The sequence below is a fragment of the Mirounga leonina genome, unplaced genomic scaffold (genome assembly GCF_011800145.1).
Source record: "Mirounga leonina isolate KUSES-001 unplaced genomic scaffold, KU_Mleo_1.0 Mir_151, whole genome shotgun sequence".
Taxonomy (NCBI): domain Eukaryota; kingdom Metazoa; phylum Chordata; class Mammalia; order Carnivora; family Phocidae; genus Mirounga; species Mirounga leonina.
The window spans coordinates 64,510,039-64,528,002 of record NW_023270377.1 but is presented as its reverse complement, the minus strand read 5'-3'; the positions used below and the strand labels follow the sequence as shown (position 1 = coordinate 64,528,002).

General features: G+C 39.2%; 1 protein-coding gene across 7 annotated transcripts in view; it reads right to left on the bottom strand.

The window, feature by feature from the left end:
* TTC21B (tetratricopeptide repeat domain 21B) overlaps positions 1–17,964 on the bottom strand; it is a 94,143-nt gene that overhangs the window by 30,940 nt on the left and 45,239 nt on the right. For all 7 annotated transcript variants that reach the window (XM_035007858.1, XM_035007857.1, XM_035007856.1 and 4 more), the window contains exons 20-25: positions 14,281–14,469; positions 12,744–12,854; positions 11,449–11,530; positions 3,126–3,276; positions 2,764–2,925; positions 518–713 (exon numbers count right to left, since the gene is read on the bottom strand). In XM_035007858.1, the coding sequence (XP_034863749.1) occupies positions 518–713; positions 2,764–2,925; positions 3,126–3,276; positions 11,449–11,530; positions 12,744–12,854; positions 14,281–14,469 (891 nt within the window). The remainder of the gene's footprint in view (positions 1–517; positions 714–2,763; positions 2,926–3,125; positions 3,277–11,448; positions 11,531–12,743; positions 12,855–14,280; positions 14,470–17,964) is intronic.

Here is a 17,964-nt window from a genome sequence, read left to right as displayed (position 1 = left end):
TTATTATTATTGTTGTCACTACTATTATTATTGCAGGGGGTTATTTCAGTGTTGCTAAAAAACACCACCATTATTCGCATGACTGAATTATAAGCTGTCAGTACTGATCCCATTTAGCCTTAGAGCTGGAAACATTTCAAGTTTGCCTAAGTGAAAAAGGTGAGCTATCAATGCAGCCAGGTGTTTATTTTCACTTAGTCACTTAAGCGAAACAACACAGAAATTCTCCAGACAATAAAGCCATTCCTTTGAGAGTTAATTTATGCCCTTTTGAAGAAGAATTTTCCTTTCTCTAGAAGTTACCATTCTAATAGAAAAAATATATCAACATATCAAAATAGTAACAAAATACTATCTTCTAGAAACGAAGGTACGTTATGTAGAATTATGCCAAGGTATAGAGACAATTTTTACTTGTAATTAAGTCAATCTTCAGAAAATACACAGCTCATCGCAATACATATTTCTATACTGCCAAGGAAAGAGAATATAAAGCTGAAAAACAAAATCTACTGACCTCAGATGTTGCTATCTTGGTGAAGGTATTCAATGCTTGCTCAACGTTAGACTTCTGTTTGGTAGCGACCAGGCAATAGTTTTCCAGGATGCGAAGCTGTACGTGACCCTGAATGGTCTGAGGTTTTAGTTCTTTAAGGAGTTTTTCTGCTGTTCTCACTGCTAACTGCACAGACTCTTGCTTTTCAGTTGAATTACTGTATACAATTAAAAATAAATCTCTTATGTCTATTACTCATGAAGCAAAATTCATTGAGATTAGACTGAGCCCCAGGGTACACTGGTTTCTTTTCTGTCACTAATTTGAAGTAATCCTTTTGCAGAATATCACTCATTCTCTTCTAATACAAAGCGAACCACAGATGTAATGCATTACATTTAAACAAAATTAATATAGCTTTAATAAAACACCATTAAACATTTACTCACTTTAGACTGAAGACAAAAATTGGACAGTATCTACATGTGGTGTGTTCATTTCTGCTAACATAAAACTAGAATTCAGGATAAGTAGAATCATATAATTATCAAGTAGTAGATCTACTCAGAAAATGAAAGAAAGGAGGGAGTAAAAACTGACCTTGCTAAAGCACCTACGATGTGCCAAGCACTGCAATATTTTTAGCTGCCTATCCGACTCTCAGAAGAGAAGCTATGTATCTGGGGTGCCTGGGTGGCTCAGACAGTTAAGCATCTGCCTTCAGCTCAAGTCTAGATAGCATCCACTCCTTGCTCAGCAGGGAGCCTGCTTCTCGCTCTGCCCCTCCCCCTGACCCTGCTCCTGTGTTCTCTCTCTCAAATAAATAAAATCTTAAAAAAAAAGAAACTATGTATCTGTCAAAAGGTTGTAAATTTCAAGTGCAATAACAATTCGAATATGTAGTATCAATTTTCTTATTTTTTTTTTAAATATATAAATCAATTAATAAAAGGAGACTAAATTCTCAAAGCCCAATCACTAAAGCTGCTGGTCTTTTTCTTAGGCTTTAGGCTTTATCTTCTCTAAAACATTTCACACTGTTAGGTACCTTCTTCAAAGTTCCCCTCCTTTGCCTTTTGTAACATTACACGGTTCTGGGTCTCTTTCTACCACACTGATTGCCCTTTTCTGACCTCCCTTCCCCCTCCAATCCCCTTAAATGTCAGCATGCCCAAAATTTAGTTCTCAAACGTCTGTCACTGCATTCTATTTGCAAAGAGGCCATTCACTGGGTTCCAACTATCTACTCTGAGGATCTGTCCCTCAAACCTGTATTTCCAGTTGTGACCTCCCTCTTGTTTTGTTGTTTTGTATTTTCAACTATTTGCTAGAGATTTCCAGGAGGACAGCCTATAGTTGCACAACAGTACGTTACCTTAACCTTTCTAACACAAACAAACATGCCTCTCCCTTGCTCTAAAACTTTCAATGGTCTCTATAATCTAAGCCTTCAAACTGTCATTAAAACCTCTCAGCAGTCTGGTTCTAATTTTCTCTCACTCCTCTGTTCATCTTCCCCCGACTGCTTGGCGGCACTGCTAGGATTTCTATGATTTCCTGTAACACTTAATATCCATCTTGCCCATTTCTGTTTTGTCAGAGACTGGTTTCAGATATTGTCTTGCCTCCTAGGTAAATTACTATGCTCCTGAAGGCAGAAACTACCTTATATACCCTATACATTTACATCTTTACATACCCCCTGTCATGCTTTGCCCAATTCTGGGAACAGCAACAAACATAGGTTGATAGCAATAACACCATTTATCTGCAGTGCACTACAGGGGCTTCGCAGTAACAGAGAAATTAATCCACATCTTGCACCCACCCTTGACTACTACATTAGGTTAACTCTGAGCTTAGTTCACAACGCTGTTGCAGGGAGCAAATAAGACAATGCATATGAAGTATGAAGTGCAGGGTATGGCAAAGAACTACCATTTGCTAAGGGGTTACTATTATTGTGTGGATAACTTTTGCTAACATAATCACATTCTACAATTTACCCTGTTCTCAACAGAGTAACTAGGGGAGCGTCTTTGTAACATGCTTCTGATTTTGGAAACCTCCTAAAAGCATTTCATGCTTGTTTCAGAGAACAGCTATTCTAGCTATGATTTTTTCTTTTTTTTAAATTTTAACTATGATTTTTTTCATCTGACCTTTCATTAGTGCTGTCCTAGAATTGAGCCCTCTTTTAGAAGGTATCCTTGCCGATTATCCCTGGTGTTTCCAGAAAAGGGATAATTTGTCAAACGATAACTCACCCTAGGTCTCCATCCAGATTTTCAAATACTTCACCTCCAACAGTTTCATTATCTGGATTCAGACATATTTCTATCATATTATAAAGGGCATTTTGGCCCCAGTCACTGTCCTTCCGAGCTTTATTAAAATGTCGAAGGGCATCATTTGGTTCTCCAGTATACCTTGTTAGATGTTTAAAAAAAAAAAAATCACTTATTTCAATTGTTGACTACAAACTTTAAGTCATTTATAATCTCTTTGGTAAATAAAATTATTAACATTTTTTAAAATGTAGATCTATCTTAAGACAAGGAAATTTATTCTACTTTATTCACAATGAGAAAATATCTATGACATAGGATTTATTCACCAACAGATTTACCAAAGATATAGTCCTTTACAGTATTGAAATCCTGGCTCCAATTTTGCTCTGGAGTTACGTTTTTCAGCCATTAAGAAAAATCTTGGAACATCCTCAAGTTTTCCACATCGTCTCAGGAAATCAATTAAACGAGATAGTGTCATATAATTATCTAGAAACAAAGAATATTTTGGATATAGACAACATTTTTTTTCTTTTTTTTTTTTTTTAAAGATTTTATTTATTTATTCATGAGAGACAGAGAGAAACAGAGGAAGAAGCAGGCTCCCAAGGAGCGGTAAGCCCGATGCGGGACTTGATCCTAGGACCCTGGGATCATGACCTGAGCCGGAGGCAGACGGTTAACCATCTGAGCCACCCAGGCGCCCTAGACAACATTTTTTACTTCTTGTTTTGACAGTTATAATCCTACTTCATTCAAGTATAGTTTACTTCAAATGAAGTAGAATTTAAATACAATCAAAAGGAATGCCTTAGGGGTTATAAATCCCTAAAGAGACTATATGGGCAACTGGATAAGGGTTTGGTTGGTCTGGACAGTGAAAGAAGCTAATCTATAAAATACAATCCAATCTATAAAAATGTACATTTGTTGTAACTTAATTTTCAACTGTTCCTGGGAACAAAACCTAGAAACAGTCTCTGCATTGGTCATCTAAACCCTTAACTGTAAAATTCAGGAGGGTTGATGAGATTGCACAGGCTGAGTCTATCTCTGACGTCCTTATTCACTGCAGCTAGGAAGGGGGTGAGAACACTACCTTTTTTTTTTTTTTTTTTTAAGATTTTATTTATTTATTTGACAGAGAAAGACACAGTGAGAGAGGGAACACAAGCAGGGGGAGTGGGAGAGGGAGAAGCAGACTCCCTGCCGAGCAGGGAGCCCGATGCGGGACTCGATCCAGGGACTCCAGGATCATGACCTGAGCCGAAGGCAGTCGCTTAACCAACTGAGCCACCCAGGCGCCCGAGAACACTACCTTTTGATTATAATGTTTGGGGTAGGCAATTAGAAATTTTACTCCAGACTTTCCTTAATATGCGTATGTGACTAATGTACTAGATGCTAGCTTACCATAATATAACTGTAATAAATTAGTCCCAGTATTTTTTTTCTTTTAAAGATTTTATTTATTTGACACAGAGAGAGACACAGCGTGAGAGAGGGAATACAAGCAGGGGAAATGGGAGAGGGAGAAGCAGGCCTCCCGCTGAGCAGGGAGCCCGATGCGGGGCTCCATCCCAGGACCCTGGGATCATGATCTGAGCTGAAGGCAGACGCTTAATGACTGAGCCACCCAGGTGCCCCTAGTCCCAGCATTTTAATCCTATTTTATCTTCTCCTAAGAAAAAAGAATTAATTTAGTTCTTTGGTGTCAGGTATAATTTCCTGGCAGTTTCCTAGAAAGCCGCCTTCTCCCAACTCTATCTAGTTCTTTTGCATCACTAAAATACTAAGCTTTGAGAAAAAATTAGTATTTTTAAGATTGTAAAAATAATGCAGACACTTTAGAAAATTTGGAAAAACAAAGAAAAAGAGAAGTATAAAGAAGAAAAAAAAATCACTCATATTCCCACCAGCTAAAGATTACCACATTTTGGTACGTTTCCTTTCACATAGTTATGAGTGAAAATCATCCTATCGATCTTTAAAACATATTTCTTTGCTTATATATATACAAAGTTGAAGTCACACTTTGGGTTTTAATTTTGGCTCAACACTGGTACAGTAAACGTTTCCCAAATGTCAATAAATGGCCTTCAAAAACATGAGTTAAATGGCTGCATAACAGTCTATTATATTGATGGCTCACATTTTATTTCTCTGTAGTTGTCCTTTGTAGATAATTTGGGCTCTCAAGTTTCAGTTAGCACAGGATTCATAGTAGGGGATTTGCAAAAATTCCCATTACATAAGCTATGCTGATCTTGTTTGTAGGGTGAGAATTAAAACACACAAAAACTTTTTAAGCAATTTATCTTTGATTTTATGTTCTAAGAGAAAATATCATATGATCCAGCAAGTCCACTTCTGGGTATATATTCAAGAGAACTGAAAGCAGGGAATCAAGCAAATATTTGTGCACCAGTATCTACAGCAGCATTACTCCCAGTAGCCAAAAGTAGAAACAACCCCGAGTTCATCATCAGATGAATGAATAAATAAAAATATGGTGTATATATACACAGCGGGATATTATTTGGCCTTAAAAAGGAAGGGAATTCTGACACATGCTACAACACGAATGAACCTTGAAAACATTCTACTAAGTGAAATAAGCCAGGCACAAAAGGACAAATACCATATGGTTCCACTTTATATAAAGTATCTATAGGAGTCAAATTCATAGACAGGTAGAATGGTGGTTGCCAGGGGATGGGGAGAGAGAAGAGGGGGAGTTAGTGTTTAACAGGTACAGAATGTTAGCTTGGAATGATGAAAAAGTTCTGAAGATGAATAATGGTGATGGTTACAAAAATAATTTGAACGTACTTAATGTCCTTTAACTGTACACTTAAAAATGGCTAAAATGGACGGAGATTAGTTTGAGGCGCCTGGGTGGCTCAGTTGGTTAAGCGACTGCCTTCGGCTCAGGTCATGATCCTGGAGTCCCGGGATCGAGTCCCGCATCGGGCTCCCTGCTCGGCAGGGAGTCTGCTTCTCCCTCTGACCCTCCTCCCTCTCATTCTCTCTCTCTCAAATAAATAAATAAAATCTTTAAAAAAAAAATGGCTAAAATGGGAAATTTTATGTTATGTATTTTATGTTATCGCAATAAAAAATATTTAAAAAAAGAACTTCTGTAGGCTTTGTATCTACTCTATTGTATGATGTCAAGATAATCCAGGTTATGATGACAACATCATCATTCATCTTCCTTGACCTATAAACTTGGGTATCAAGATTTTGTTCTTCCTGCCTCCTGGCATCACTAAAAAGCAGAGGATGATAAGACTATAGCTTCAGAAAGAGAGGATTCAAATATCGGTCTTGTATTTTAGCTATGCAAATTCAAGCAAATTATTCAAATTCTCTGAGTCAAGAAATACTTATTTTCTTAAAAGAGAATTATAATCTTGACCCTCAAAATGTCATTGAAACCAAATAAAATAAGGTCATGAAAGAGCTTTAAAAATACATTAGGTCATTAGGAATATTTACAACTCCAAAAGTTTTGATAGGACCTAGGGATAACTACCTAGAATAAAGTCACAGAATCTAGAAGCTGTATTGGATTAGGCAGGACATAAAGGTTAAAATTTCAGGCTAAAGTTTTTTTGTATGATATTGCTAATATGTGTGATGCATGATATTGCTAATATTATCTAAAGTCAACCTTGGGAGGCCAGGTAATAATTATCACCTTCTAATATTACTGAAATGTATTATTAGTTTAAATTATAATTACCACTGGTAGATTAAATTACATTAACTTGTCTCTTAGTTAACCATGAAATTTGACAGCAGGCAAATTTCTGTACTTAAGGAATCCATTGAAGACTGAAATGTATTACATTCTAAAAAAACATAGCCCATACTTATTGATGGATAGTGAGAAAATATCAAAATACAGTGTGATGTGATGCAGCAGGAATAAAGTGCAAGGGAATTACAACGCATGGAATTCTTCACCTTTGCCTGGGGGAGGCAGGAGGTTTCGCACAGAATCAGACTTGTGGGCAGCCTGAAGGCTAAGAGGAGGATCTTGCCAGACAGACAAAGACATTCCAAGAGGCAGATGGTGTGTGCAGGGACAGAGCAGCAGAGCCCAGGGAGTGCTGCTAAGTCCAAGGTTACTAGATATTAAAGTGGAGGAAGAGGGCTGAGAAATACAAATGGACCAATAATTTAGGGCCATCTTATTTTCAAAATAATGCTATGATTTTAGACTCTACCCTGGAGAGCCATCCTAATTTTTTAAGCAAAGGACTAGCTTCTGATTTATAAAAGTGATATGACAGTCCTATGAAGGTGTGGGGCAGCAAGAAATGAGAGGCTGGAAGGTGACTGCACCGGGCTGGGTCAGAGGGGATAGTGGCCCTAATTTGAGCCAGGGGCTAGGACAGGGTGGCCTGCGTGTGACAGCAGGCTCTTCAGCACAGAGAACTGATGGGACTTGTTCAGCAGTTAGTGTCGGGGAGGGAAAACCCAGGATGATGTGGAGATTTTGAGAGAGAAGAAGTGTCACCTGTCAAGAGAAGAGTAATTCTATCTATAAGAAGGATTCTCTACTAGCTAGGTTAAGTCAAATTAGACAGTACATTTCTGAAGTAAGCTAAAATACAGCATTAATTTAAGGTATAACATGTGCTGCTAAGGATGACCTATAATTCATGCAGAAAATATAGATACATAATTCTGATAAAACAGATCTGTGAATGGAGTCCTATTAGGAATAAAGCATAGAGTACATAAAATATGACATAGACGACAATCTTAACATTTTGTATTTTTAAATGACTAGGTATTTGAGTCATTCATTGATCCATGCTACCAATTAACATTTCTTCTGTACCATCTTACATGTCAGGCAATGTGTCTGACGCCAGGGATGTAAGATGGGTATGACATGATCCCTGCAAACATGAGGAGTTTGCAGTCTCATGGAGAAGACAAATGTATGCATACATATTTTCAGAAAAACGCTAGAAGAGATAAAGAGGTATGGATGAAGTTTCCAGGATTGGGGTGATCAACTCCTCCCAGGTGGTTGAGACTTTCTTTCTTTTAGGATCAGAAGTCCTGCATTGTCCAGGAGATCCCCCCATCTCAGGCAAATTGAGGCATCACATAAGGCATCTTAAAACGTCGTAGGTGATGGTAGTAAGACCTAGGCTTTTGTTTTTGGCAAGGGGTGAGTAGATTTTAGATTATGTGTTGGGAAAGACAGAGAAGAAGAAGGAAGGCAAAGTACACTATAGGCAAAAGGAAAAAGAAACACGCAAAGATTGGGAGGTGTGGATGTATGTCATTTGATACTTGATATTTCTGGAGTACAAGATCCTTACACTGATAAACTTACAAATAATTTACTTCGTATTTGTTTATAAATAGTCCAAAGTTTCCAGTCGACTAAGCCAATTTGACTATTATTTATTTTAAAAGAATGCTGATGCTAAGTTACCTGGCTGAGATGAAATTCACACAACAGATGAGGGCTTCTTCAAATCTTCCATGTGAACACACACTAGTGTCATCAATGGCTTAAAAGATTTGCAAGGGCGGAGGTGTGTTTTTAAAGAAGCCAGGTTGGATTATTCTCTCAGAGGGAAGTGCTACAATATGCCAACAGCTTAAGACAGAATGTAAATAGTATGTATATCCCCTTAAGAGGCAATTCAGAGAAGAAGAAAAGGACACAACTGAGTCTGGAACCCAGGAGAGGAACTCATGAGAAAAATAACTTAGACTTAAAGAAAGCAAGAATCCACTTTGGGCAACTGCGCGGGTAGGACAGGCCTGTATTTTGGAGTCCTAGAGAGTAGAAGAGGTAAGGTGCTGATGTAACCAACACGGAGCAGAAGCTGGGACCAACAAGGCCAAGAAACAACCGCATGGCCTGAGGCAATCCAGAGGTGGGTGAACATTTAAAAAGACAATAAAAATAATACAAAGAAAAATGTTGATATTACTACAAAGACAGATAGGACCTTTTTCCTTTCAATCTTGACCCTAGCTGGGGTACTTTATTCGTAAGCAGAAAGTGTTGTTCTCAAATACAAACTTTTTTAAAGGTATAAACATTAGTAAGTACGACACGGAGAGGAGAGCTGGTGCTTTGAGCTGCCCTACTTGAAGGAGATAGTGTGTGTCCCATGTGTCCACGCCGCCCGAACCAGGCAGCTCTGACTGCCCGATCATCCCGCCACGGAGGCGTCAGGGTTTACAAGAACTGAATGACAGCTCTAGGACTCCTCTGGGACTTCAAATTCTCCTTGGTAAAAACATAAGTAACGCACATTACTGTTTCTACCTTCCTTTCCTGTTTTCCCCTTCCTTCCCCTCGCTCCTTTCCTTTGCTCCTTCCACTCTTCTTTCTATTCAATATTCACTGAGCACCGAGCCAGCCAGATACGGTTCTAAATCCTGGAAACACAGCAACGAAGACAAACTTCGTGGCCACTTGATGCTTATGTTCAATGATTTATAATTTTTGTTTTGTTTTGTTTTACAAGGGTGATATAAAACAACAAAACGCAAGATAGAAAGATGGAGAGCAGTAAGAGGTGCTGTTGATACAGGATGGCCGCGGAAGGGCGCTCTCAGGAAGTGGCCTTCTGGCGCCACACCCTGAAAGAACGAAGGAGCCGCCACCGGGCTGTTTGGGAGAAGCATATTCAGGAAGGGGGAAGGGCAACTCTAAAGTCTCTGGGCACTAACCTGCTCGGACTGTTGCCTACCTAACATCTACTATCCCTTTCTTCCTCACTACCAGAATTCTGACTTCATACAACGTGGCACTGGGTTCAGGTAAAGGATGACATTTCCCACCATCTTTGGCAGCCATGGAGGTGCTTTTAGAAAGGAGTTTTTTAAAGAAAAAAAAAAAAAAGGTGGTTCCCTGGGGAGCTATGCCTTTTGGCCCACCTCTATCCCAGCCTTCCTTCCCCATCCAGGCCCTGGAACATTGAGGCTGGAGCTGCAGTCATCCTGGACCGTGAGGTGATCCTCGGAACGGAAGTTAGGCTGGTGACGACTGAAGAAAAAGGCAGAGGACTCAGGCGTCCTGATGATACTGTGGAACCTCCGTGCTACTCCCTACATAACCTACTTTTAAATTTCTTTCACGTAAGAGAAAGACAAAAAGCCATAATTATTTAGGCCACTGGAATTTCGAGGGGGGGAGGCTCTGCTACTTTCAGCTGAAAGCATTTCTAAACTGTCCAGAGGCAAGGAACAGAAACTGGGGTGCATTACGAGAACGGAGCAGTAATAATCGACAGGAGAGCTGATGATGGGCAGCTGAGCCCCGGTGGCAGCAGCAGCGCAGGAGGTAAAAGGTGATGGGATCCCAGACAGACCCTGAAGGCAGAGCAAAGAGGGATCTGCTGACAGGCGGCATGCGGTACAAAGATGAGCCAAAGGCCACTGGAAGAATTAGGGCCTGACAAAGTGGGTAAATGGTGCTGCTATTTACGCCCACAGGGTGTGGCGCCAGAGGTGAGAAATGGAGAAGGAGCGGATTTGAAGGGACAGAAAGATCAGCCGTTCTCCGTGGGCATGTTAAGCTGGAGATCCTCCGGGACAGCTAAGTGGGAACGTAAACAGACGGTGGTGTGTGTGAGGCAGGACGGGAGATGCACATCTGCAAGACACCAGCACGCACACAGGACGTTAAAGCCACGGGTCTGCATGAAGTCACCCAGCGGGCTGAATGTATAAAAAAAGAGAAAAAGTTCAAGAGCCGAGGTCTAGAACGTTCTGAGATTTACAGGTCATAAAGAGAAAACAGATCGAGCAAAGGGGTGGGGCAGCGGAAAGCAGAAAACCCAGGGAAGCCTAGCACCCCGGCAGACAAGTGGAGAAAGTCCTTCCGGAGGGCGGGGAGAAGCTGTGCTAATAAGCACGACGGCAGGCCGAGCAGGCGGACTGCTGAGACCTGAACGTGGGCCTGGCAGCACGGAAGCGGCTGGCTGCCCTGCAGGAGCAGCTTCCCTGGACTGCAGGAGCGGAGCAGACTGAGGGGACGCAGCTTCGAGGCAATTTGCTGGAAAGGGAGATGGAAGAATGGAGCCATCATTGGGAGGAGGGTTAAGAATTGGTTTTTATTTATTAACGTATTTAGCATGTTTGTGTGCGGACAGGGGAAACAATGGTGGTGCAGGAGAGAGAGGTGTCAGGAGAGAAGCGCTCTAGGAGGTGAGGGGTGGCGTCCCGAGCCCATGGGGAGATGATGGCACACCTGGGGAGGGCGATGGCTGGGAGCAGGCAGACTTCGTGACAGGTGGATGCAGACATTCTCTTTCAGTTGCTCATATTTTCCTACTCAAGTAGGAGGCAACATTTTTAGCTGAGGACAAGGAAGGGGCAGAGTGGACTGGAGGTTTGAGGAGGGAGGAGAAAGTGTAAAAAGTACTTAGAGGGAGCGAAATCATTAGAGAAATACAGCAGGACAGCCAGGCAGCATCTGAGGGCCCACTGGGGTCTGTGGTCATCATTTAAGGCGAGGCCAGTCCATGCTGTTGCATTTTCCTTACAGCTATTTCTGCTGCTCAAGGGCAAGTGTGGACTAAGTAGACAGCTGGATTCAACTGAGGTTTCCATAATAGCCAAAAAGAGGCTATTATGCATTAGAAAAAAACATAATCAGTGGATATTTACCTGGTTTGCGTTCTAAAAGCTGCTGTAAATGAAACACTGCTTGTTCATAGTCCTGTTTTCTGAACATGAGATCTGCCATCATCTGTAAAGGTAAAAGTTGGTTCTAAAAATATTGCCATTATGTTTTAGAAAATACATCTTTCCTATCAAATAGATTTAGGGCTATGCAAACACATACAAAAAACACGAGGGGGGCAAAGATTATAAAAAGGAGCCATTTAAAATTCAAGTATACCTTAAGCAAATTAGCACTGATATCAGCCTAACAGAAGATAATTAAGGATGTGAAACAGATCACTCTGTTCACAAAACTTTATTTTTAGCAGAAAATATGTTCCAAGTAGTTATTTTAAAAACAGAAATTTGAAGGGAATTGCACACTCTATGTGTTATCATTGAAAGGATGCCTCCCTGGACTTGGCTAAAATGACGGGAAGATTTAAAAAAAACCAAAACACTCTTAAACCCTCAATATTTCAAAAGAATTTAAAATGAGCAAAATCTACTGAGCCTTTCTTATTGTGTGTTTTAAAAGGGATACTTTTTATATTTCTTTTTAGTTATAACTTTCAGTGAACCTCACACACTGTCATCTATGTAGCTGTTTGAAAGCTAATGAATACCTCAACCCAGGCAAAACTGAGAAAGCAAAAGCAAATCTCTGAAACACACCATCTTAGAATGATATATGAAGTTTTCCTCTGAAACTCCAAGGTCCCACAGAAACTTGTAACGGAGTTCAGCATGTCTGGGTAAGTACTTAAGACCTAGTCTTTAGCAAGTTATAGCTTTATCACATGAACTCCTCCTGACCAAGTATCCTCTTTGGCATAAAGAAAAATTAACTAGGCCCGCCAGGGCAAGTAAAGATCTGATCAGGTTTACCATTCTTTTTTTTTTTTTTTTAAAGATTTTTATTTATTTATTTGAGACAGAGAGAATGAGAGACAGAGAGCATGAGAGGGAGGAAGGTCAGAGGGAGAAGCAGACTCCCCGCCGAGCAGGGAGCCCGATGCGGGACTCGATCCCGGGACTCCAGGATCGTGACCTGAGCCGAAGGCAGTCGCTTAACCAACTGAGCCACCCAGGCGCCCCAGGTTTACCATTCTTATAAAACAAAAAGACTCTTGGTCTTTACTGGTAAAATGAACTAATAATGTTAAAAATATTATTTCCTCCAAAAGCCAACATGAGCTAGGTCTCTCTAGTATTAGTTTTATCTGGTAAAACTGAAAACTTCCCCATGGAATATAAAACACAACGGCCCTTATGGCACTGAAGTCTCGTGGACTGACCATGGTGGCAGCCTCCCTGTCCTGGTCGCTCTGCAGAAGGAGGGTACAGTGCCGCAGGCAGGCATCGGGGTCATCCTGCGCCAGGTATAATCGTGCCAGCTCCAACAGTATCTACAGAAAAAGCGCAGCATCAGTCAGAGACTGTCTGGAATAAAACATGAGTAAGGAAAATGTCTGGACACGGATTACGTCTTAGTTGATCAGAACGGATTGCAATAAAAATGCCAAGCCTGAGAGGCGGGAAAGCTATGGCTATGTTCGGCTCTACTTTCTCTTACACTGGAAAAAAAGGGGAAAAACAGGTAGCAACTCACTCGAAAGGCAGAGAGACACAAAGCACTGTGAAAAGAACACTGGTCTTAAATCAGGGATTCGATTCTGGTCCAGGCTTCTCCACGATGGGCCTAAGTCCCTGCTACCTCTCTAAACCTGTTTTCCCATTTGAAAAATAAAAAGCTTGGAGCAGATGATTTCTAAGGTATGCTTCAGATTTCAAACCATGATTCCAACTTCCTCAGCCACCACTAAACAAGGTACCTGTTTGGTTATGCCTTAAAGGTTACTTCTGCCTTACATCTGAGTTGTATTCATTTTAAAATATTCAATTTAAAACCTTAAATTCTAACATATGGCTGTCTTTTGTTCCACACCATGAAATAAGTCAGTCAGAGAAAGACAAATACCATATGACTTCACTCATATGTGGAATTTAAGAAACAAAACAAACAAGCAAAGGGAAAAAAAGAAGAGAAAGAGGAAAACCAAGAAAGACTCAACCACAGAGAACACACTGCTGGTTACCAGAGGGGAGGTGTGTGTGTGGGGGGGATGGGTGATGGGGATTAAGGAGGGCACTTGTTATGATGAGCACAGGGTGACGTATGGAAGTGTTGAATCACTGTATTGTACACTGGAAACTAATATTACACTGTATGTTAGCTAGAATTTAAATTTAAAAAAAAGGAAAAAAGAAGTATTTAGCCATATATAAGTTTTTAAAAAAAATTAATCTATCAAGATCTGAAAGAGTAACAGGATTTTAATTTACATAACCAGAGACGTAAAGAAGTTTTCTATACCAGTATTATCCTTACATTATTCTCATGCTGAACCACTTGAGGTAAGAGATTCAATGTAGTCACCTTTTTTTGCATATCCAGCACCAAACAGCAATTGAAATACAGAGGTATACAACAACAGTTTAGTAAAGTGAACTGAATCATCTAGATCCAGATATTCGAGATTGAGAAATTGTTTTAAAGTGATTATTAAAACACAGATTAATATCAACAAAACCAAAGAGCTTGCAGATTTACTTTATATCACTTGTTCTATAATAACTTTAAAACTCTAACATTATTAAGGCATCATATAAGTATTTCAAAGAACTTCTAGAAACGATATTTATTTTTTAGCTTGTGTTTTTATTACATTTCTTTTTTTACAAATAAACTGGTAAGAATTTTACATTTGGGGCAACAATGTAACAGATGACATCTGGAATAAAAGGTGGTGAAAACTGTATAAAGGTACTGACCTTATTATCTGTTTCACAATGAACAAGAGCCTCTCTATAAAACTTAATTGCTTTTTCATAGTCTCGCTGAGCAACAGAATGTTTTGCAATCCCTGCACAAATTTCAGCCGCTAAGTGTTTCTGTGCAGGAGCTGCGTCTGGCTGTTCCATCTGAACACGTTTTAGTACCCGAGCTTGTAATTCTCGAGCCTAGAAAAAAAATAAGGATAAAAAAGAATTTAAAAAAGAAAGAGAAAATAAATGATTCTCAATAACTCACACATAGCATAATTGTACAGAAGATCTATTTAAGCATTACTGGCCCTCAATCTAACAAAGCCTGATCCAAAGAAAATGTCTTAATTAAGGTCTTAAACATGCGCTTGTTTGCAAATGAGCCAGCGTGCACGTATCTTTCCAACCAAAGTATAAGAACATTACTGGGTCTTTTCCCACCGTTAGAAGGATTATGTACAGAAAGCTCATGAAGGAGGAAATGCAGCCATGAAACAAGTATTTGAAAAAGAATCTAGATGCTGTAATTAAATAAGTGGAAATGTAAAATGTTTATTAAATTAATAAACTAGTATCTAAAAATTATTAAATCAAATATTGGCAGGTTTCAGAGAGTAAGTACATCCACATATTATTAATGGCATACGAATGAGTCCAATCTTTCTAGAGAGCACCCTAAACAAAAGATGCCAACTTGATAAAACTAACCAGACTACTGAACTTAGTTGTTCCACTCTTAGGAAGGTATTATGGAGGGGCACCTGGGTGGCTCAGTCATTAAGCATCTGCCTTCGGCTCAGGTCATGATCCCAGGGTCCTGGGATCAAGCCCCGCATCGGGCTCCCTGCTCGGCGGGAAGCCTGCTGCTCCCTCTCCCACTCCCCCTGTTTGTGTTCCCTCTCTCGCTATGTCTCTCTCTGTCAAATAAATAAATAAAATCTTAAAAAAAAAAAAATCTTTAAAAAAAAAAGGAAGGTATTATGGATATTACATAGAAGAAAAAAGGAAACGTTATCTGTTATAAGGAAAAAACTATCTCTGTTATTTGTTGTAAAAAGAAAAAAAGAAACAACAAAAAACCAGAAATCTGAAAGCAACTCAAATGTCTAATGATGGGGAAATGACTAATCAATTGATGGTGTCTATATGAGGTCCAATGCTATATAGAAACCCAGAAAGAAGGCAGGGGCCTCCTTCAAAGTAAGAATGTGGAGTAGGCTGCTAAACGGGGAAAAGTATCAGCCTTATCACCTATATGTTTGATTTCTGAAACACTGAGACCTTCCTTTTGTAAGTGACAGAGAAATCCTATGTTTTAGGCCTTCACAATAAAATTTAACTTTGAGCTATAGATAAGCATCCACTAATGCATTCATGCATTCATTTAACAAAGAGTAAAATGCCCACCATCTGCCACACATTCTGCTACACACAGGGAGCCCTTCTGGGGACTCCTGTCAAAATGTTGGTTGACAACTGGTATTTGATGAAGATGGTCTAAAGCTGGGTATTGTTCAGAACCACGGGTCATAAAATTAATTTAAGGCATCATAATAAGCATTCTTTTGGAAATGAAAGAGGAAAGATTAGAAAATAATGGTGTATATAGCATGTGGTGAAGGTTGATACTGTTTCATGGAATTTTTACTTTGGTTATATTAATGTGTGCTTATTTTAAGTACAGAGATATGTGCACATTTATGTATTTCATGTTTTTTTATATATGTAAATATTGGTGTGTATGGTTTTGCACACAGGTGCACAAATGCACACACTCAATGACAAAAAACTCTGAAACAACCGGTCTAAATAGAGTGATCGTATCCTTCCATTTCGCAGTACCTTTTATACCTGTTGTTCCAGCTTAATTCTGCCTTCTTCCCTTTCAAAAGTATTTTGACTTGAATGATAAATTCTATGGTCACCCTAGGTCTAAAAGATATACAATTCATTCTCTAGATAGTCTAATTTTTATCTCTGCATCAACTAAATCTCTACAAAGTCAGATAAGACCTCATTAGCTTAACTTCCTAGAGAAACACATCTATAAGTTAGATTTTGTGATGTTTTGCATTTTTTCTTTTTTTTTGTTAAAAGATTTTATTTGAGAGGGAGAAAGAAAGAGAGAGAGAGCATGAGTTGGGGGAGGAGCAGAGGGAGAAGCAGGCTTCCCACTGAGCAGGGAGTCCGACGTGGAGCTCAATCCCAGGACCCTGAGACCATGACCTGAGCTGAAGGCAGATGCTTAACCGACTAAGCCACCCAGGTGCAAAGAAATGCTTTGCATTTCTTAAAGGTAAATAATCAGGGCAGATATTTTGGGCAAAATCCTTTTGCATTTCTTATTAAAGGCATTTCATAAAAGAACGCTCAATTATTGTTAAGTATATACAATGATCATTATGAAACATTTTCACACAGAATAAAATTTTCTTCAAGAATTGATACCATTCCCTATGTTTTTCCTTGGATTCCAGAAAGATCAGAACTAAATTTAATTATCTATTACAATAACTATGTTAACCTTGATTGTCAATGCATTTACATTTCTCAGGGGTGCCTGGTAGCTCAGGTGGTTAAGCGTCTGCCTTCGGCTCTGATCATGATCCCAGGGTCCTGGGATCGAGCCCTGCATCAGGCTCTCTGCTCAGCAGGAAGCCTGCTTCTCCCTCTGCCTACCCACCACTCTGCCTATCTGTGCTCTCTCTGTGTAAAATAAATAAATAAAATATTTTTAAAAAATCAAATATCACATTACTTTTTATATGATGAATTGTAAGTGACAGAGAAATCCTATGTTTTAGGCCTTCACAATAAAATTTAACTTTGAGGTATAAATAAGCATCCACTAATGCATTCATGCATTTATTTAACAAAGAGTAAATGGACCTATATAGACATAATGGAAAAATCCACACAAATGAATGTTAAGTGAAAGAAGCAAAAATAATCTGTATTATTTAAAACTATATAAAGTTAGAAAGTCATAAAATTCTTAGTGTTTTATGGCATATGGGTTGTTTATATATGATTTATTTAATTTTATTTTCACAGAAAAGATGGTTAATTTAATATGTCAAAAGTGATTTTTTCCCTGTAATTTTTCCTGCAACTAAAAAATTAAAATAATGTATGGTTTCCTTTTAGTCATTCAACTAAAATTTCAAGCACCTATCATGGTTGACAGATTCTGAGAGGACTCACATGATCCTCACCTCCTGGTCTTCACTACCTTGTATAATCACCCCCTTTGTGTGAGGTGCGACCTGTAACTTGCTTGTAACCAACGGAATATGGCAAATATGATGGAATGTCACTCCCTTGATTACATCATGTAAGACTGTCTTGTTAGCAGACTCATTCTACAGCCTTTCTCCCTTGCTGGCTTTGAAGAACTAAGTAGTCATATTAGCCGGCCTATCAGGCAGGGTGCTGATGAACCTCTAGGGTGTGAGAACCTCTAGGATCTGCAACAAGAAGCAAAGAAGAAGCTGGAGCCCTAAGTCTTATAGCCTTGAGGAAATGAATTCTGCTAATAACCTATGTAAGCTTGGAAGTAGATCCTCCACCAGACAAGTCTCTAGATAAGAACCCAACCCTGGCCATACCTTGACTATCTTTTTTTTTTTTTTTAAGATTTTATTTATTTATTTATTTATTTATTTATTTATTTATTTATTTATTTATTTA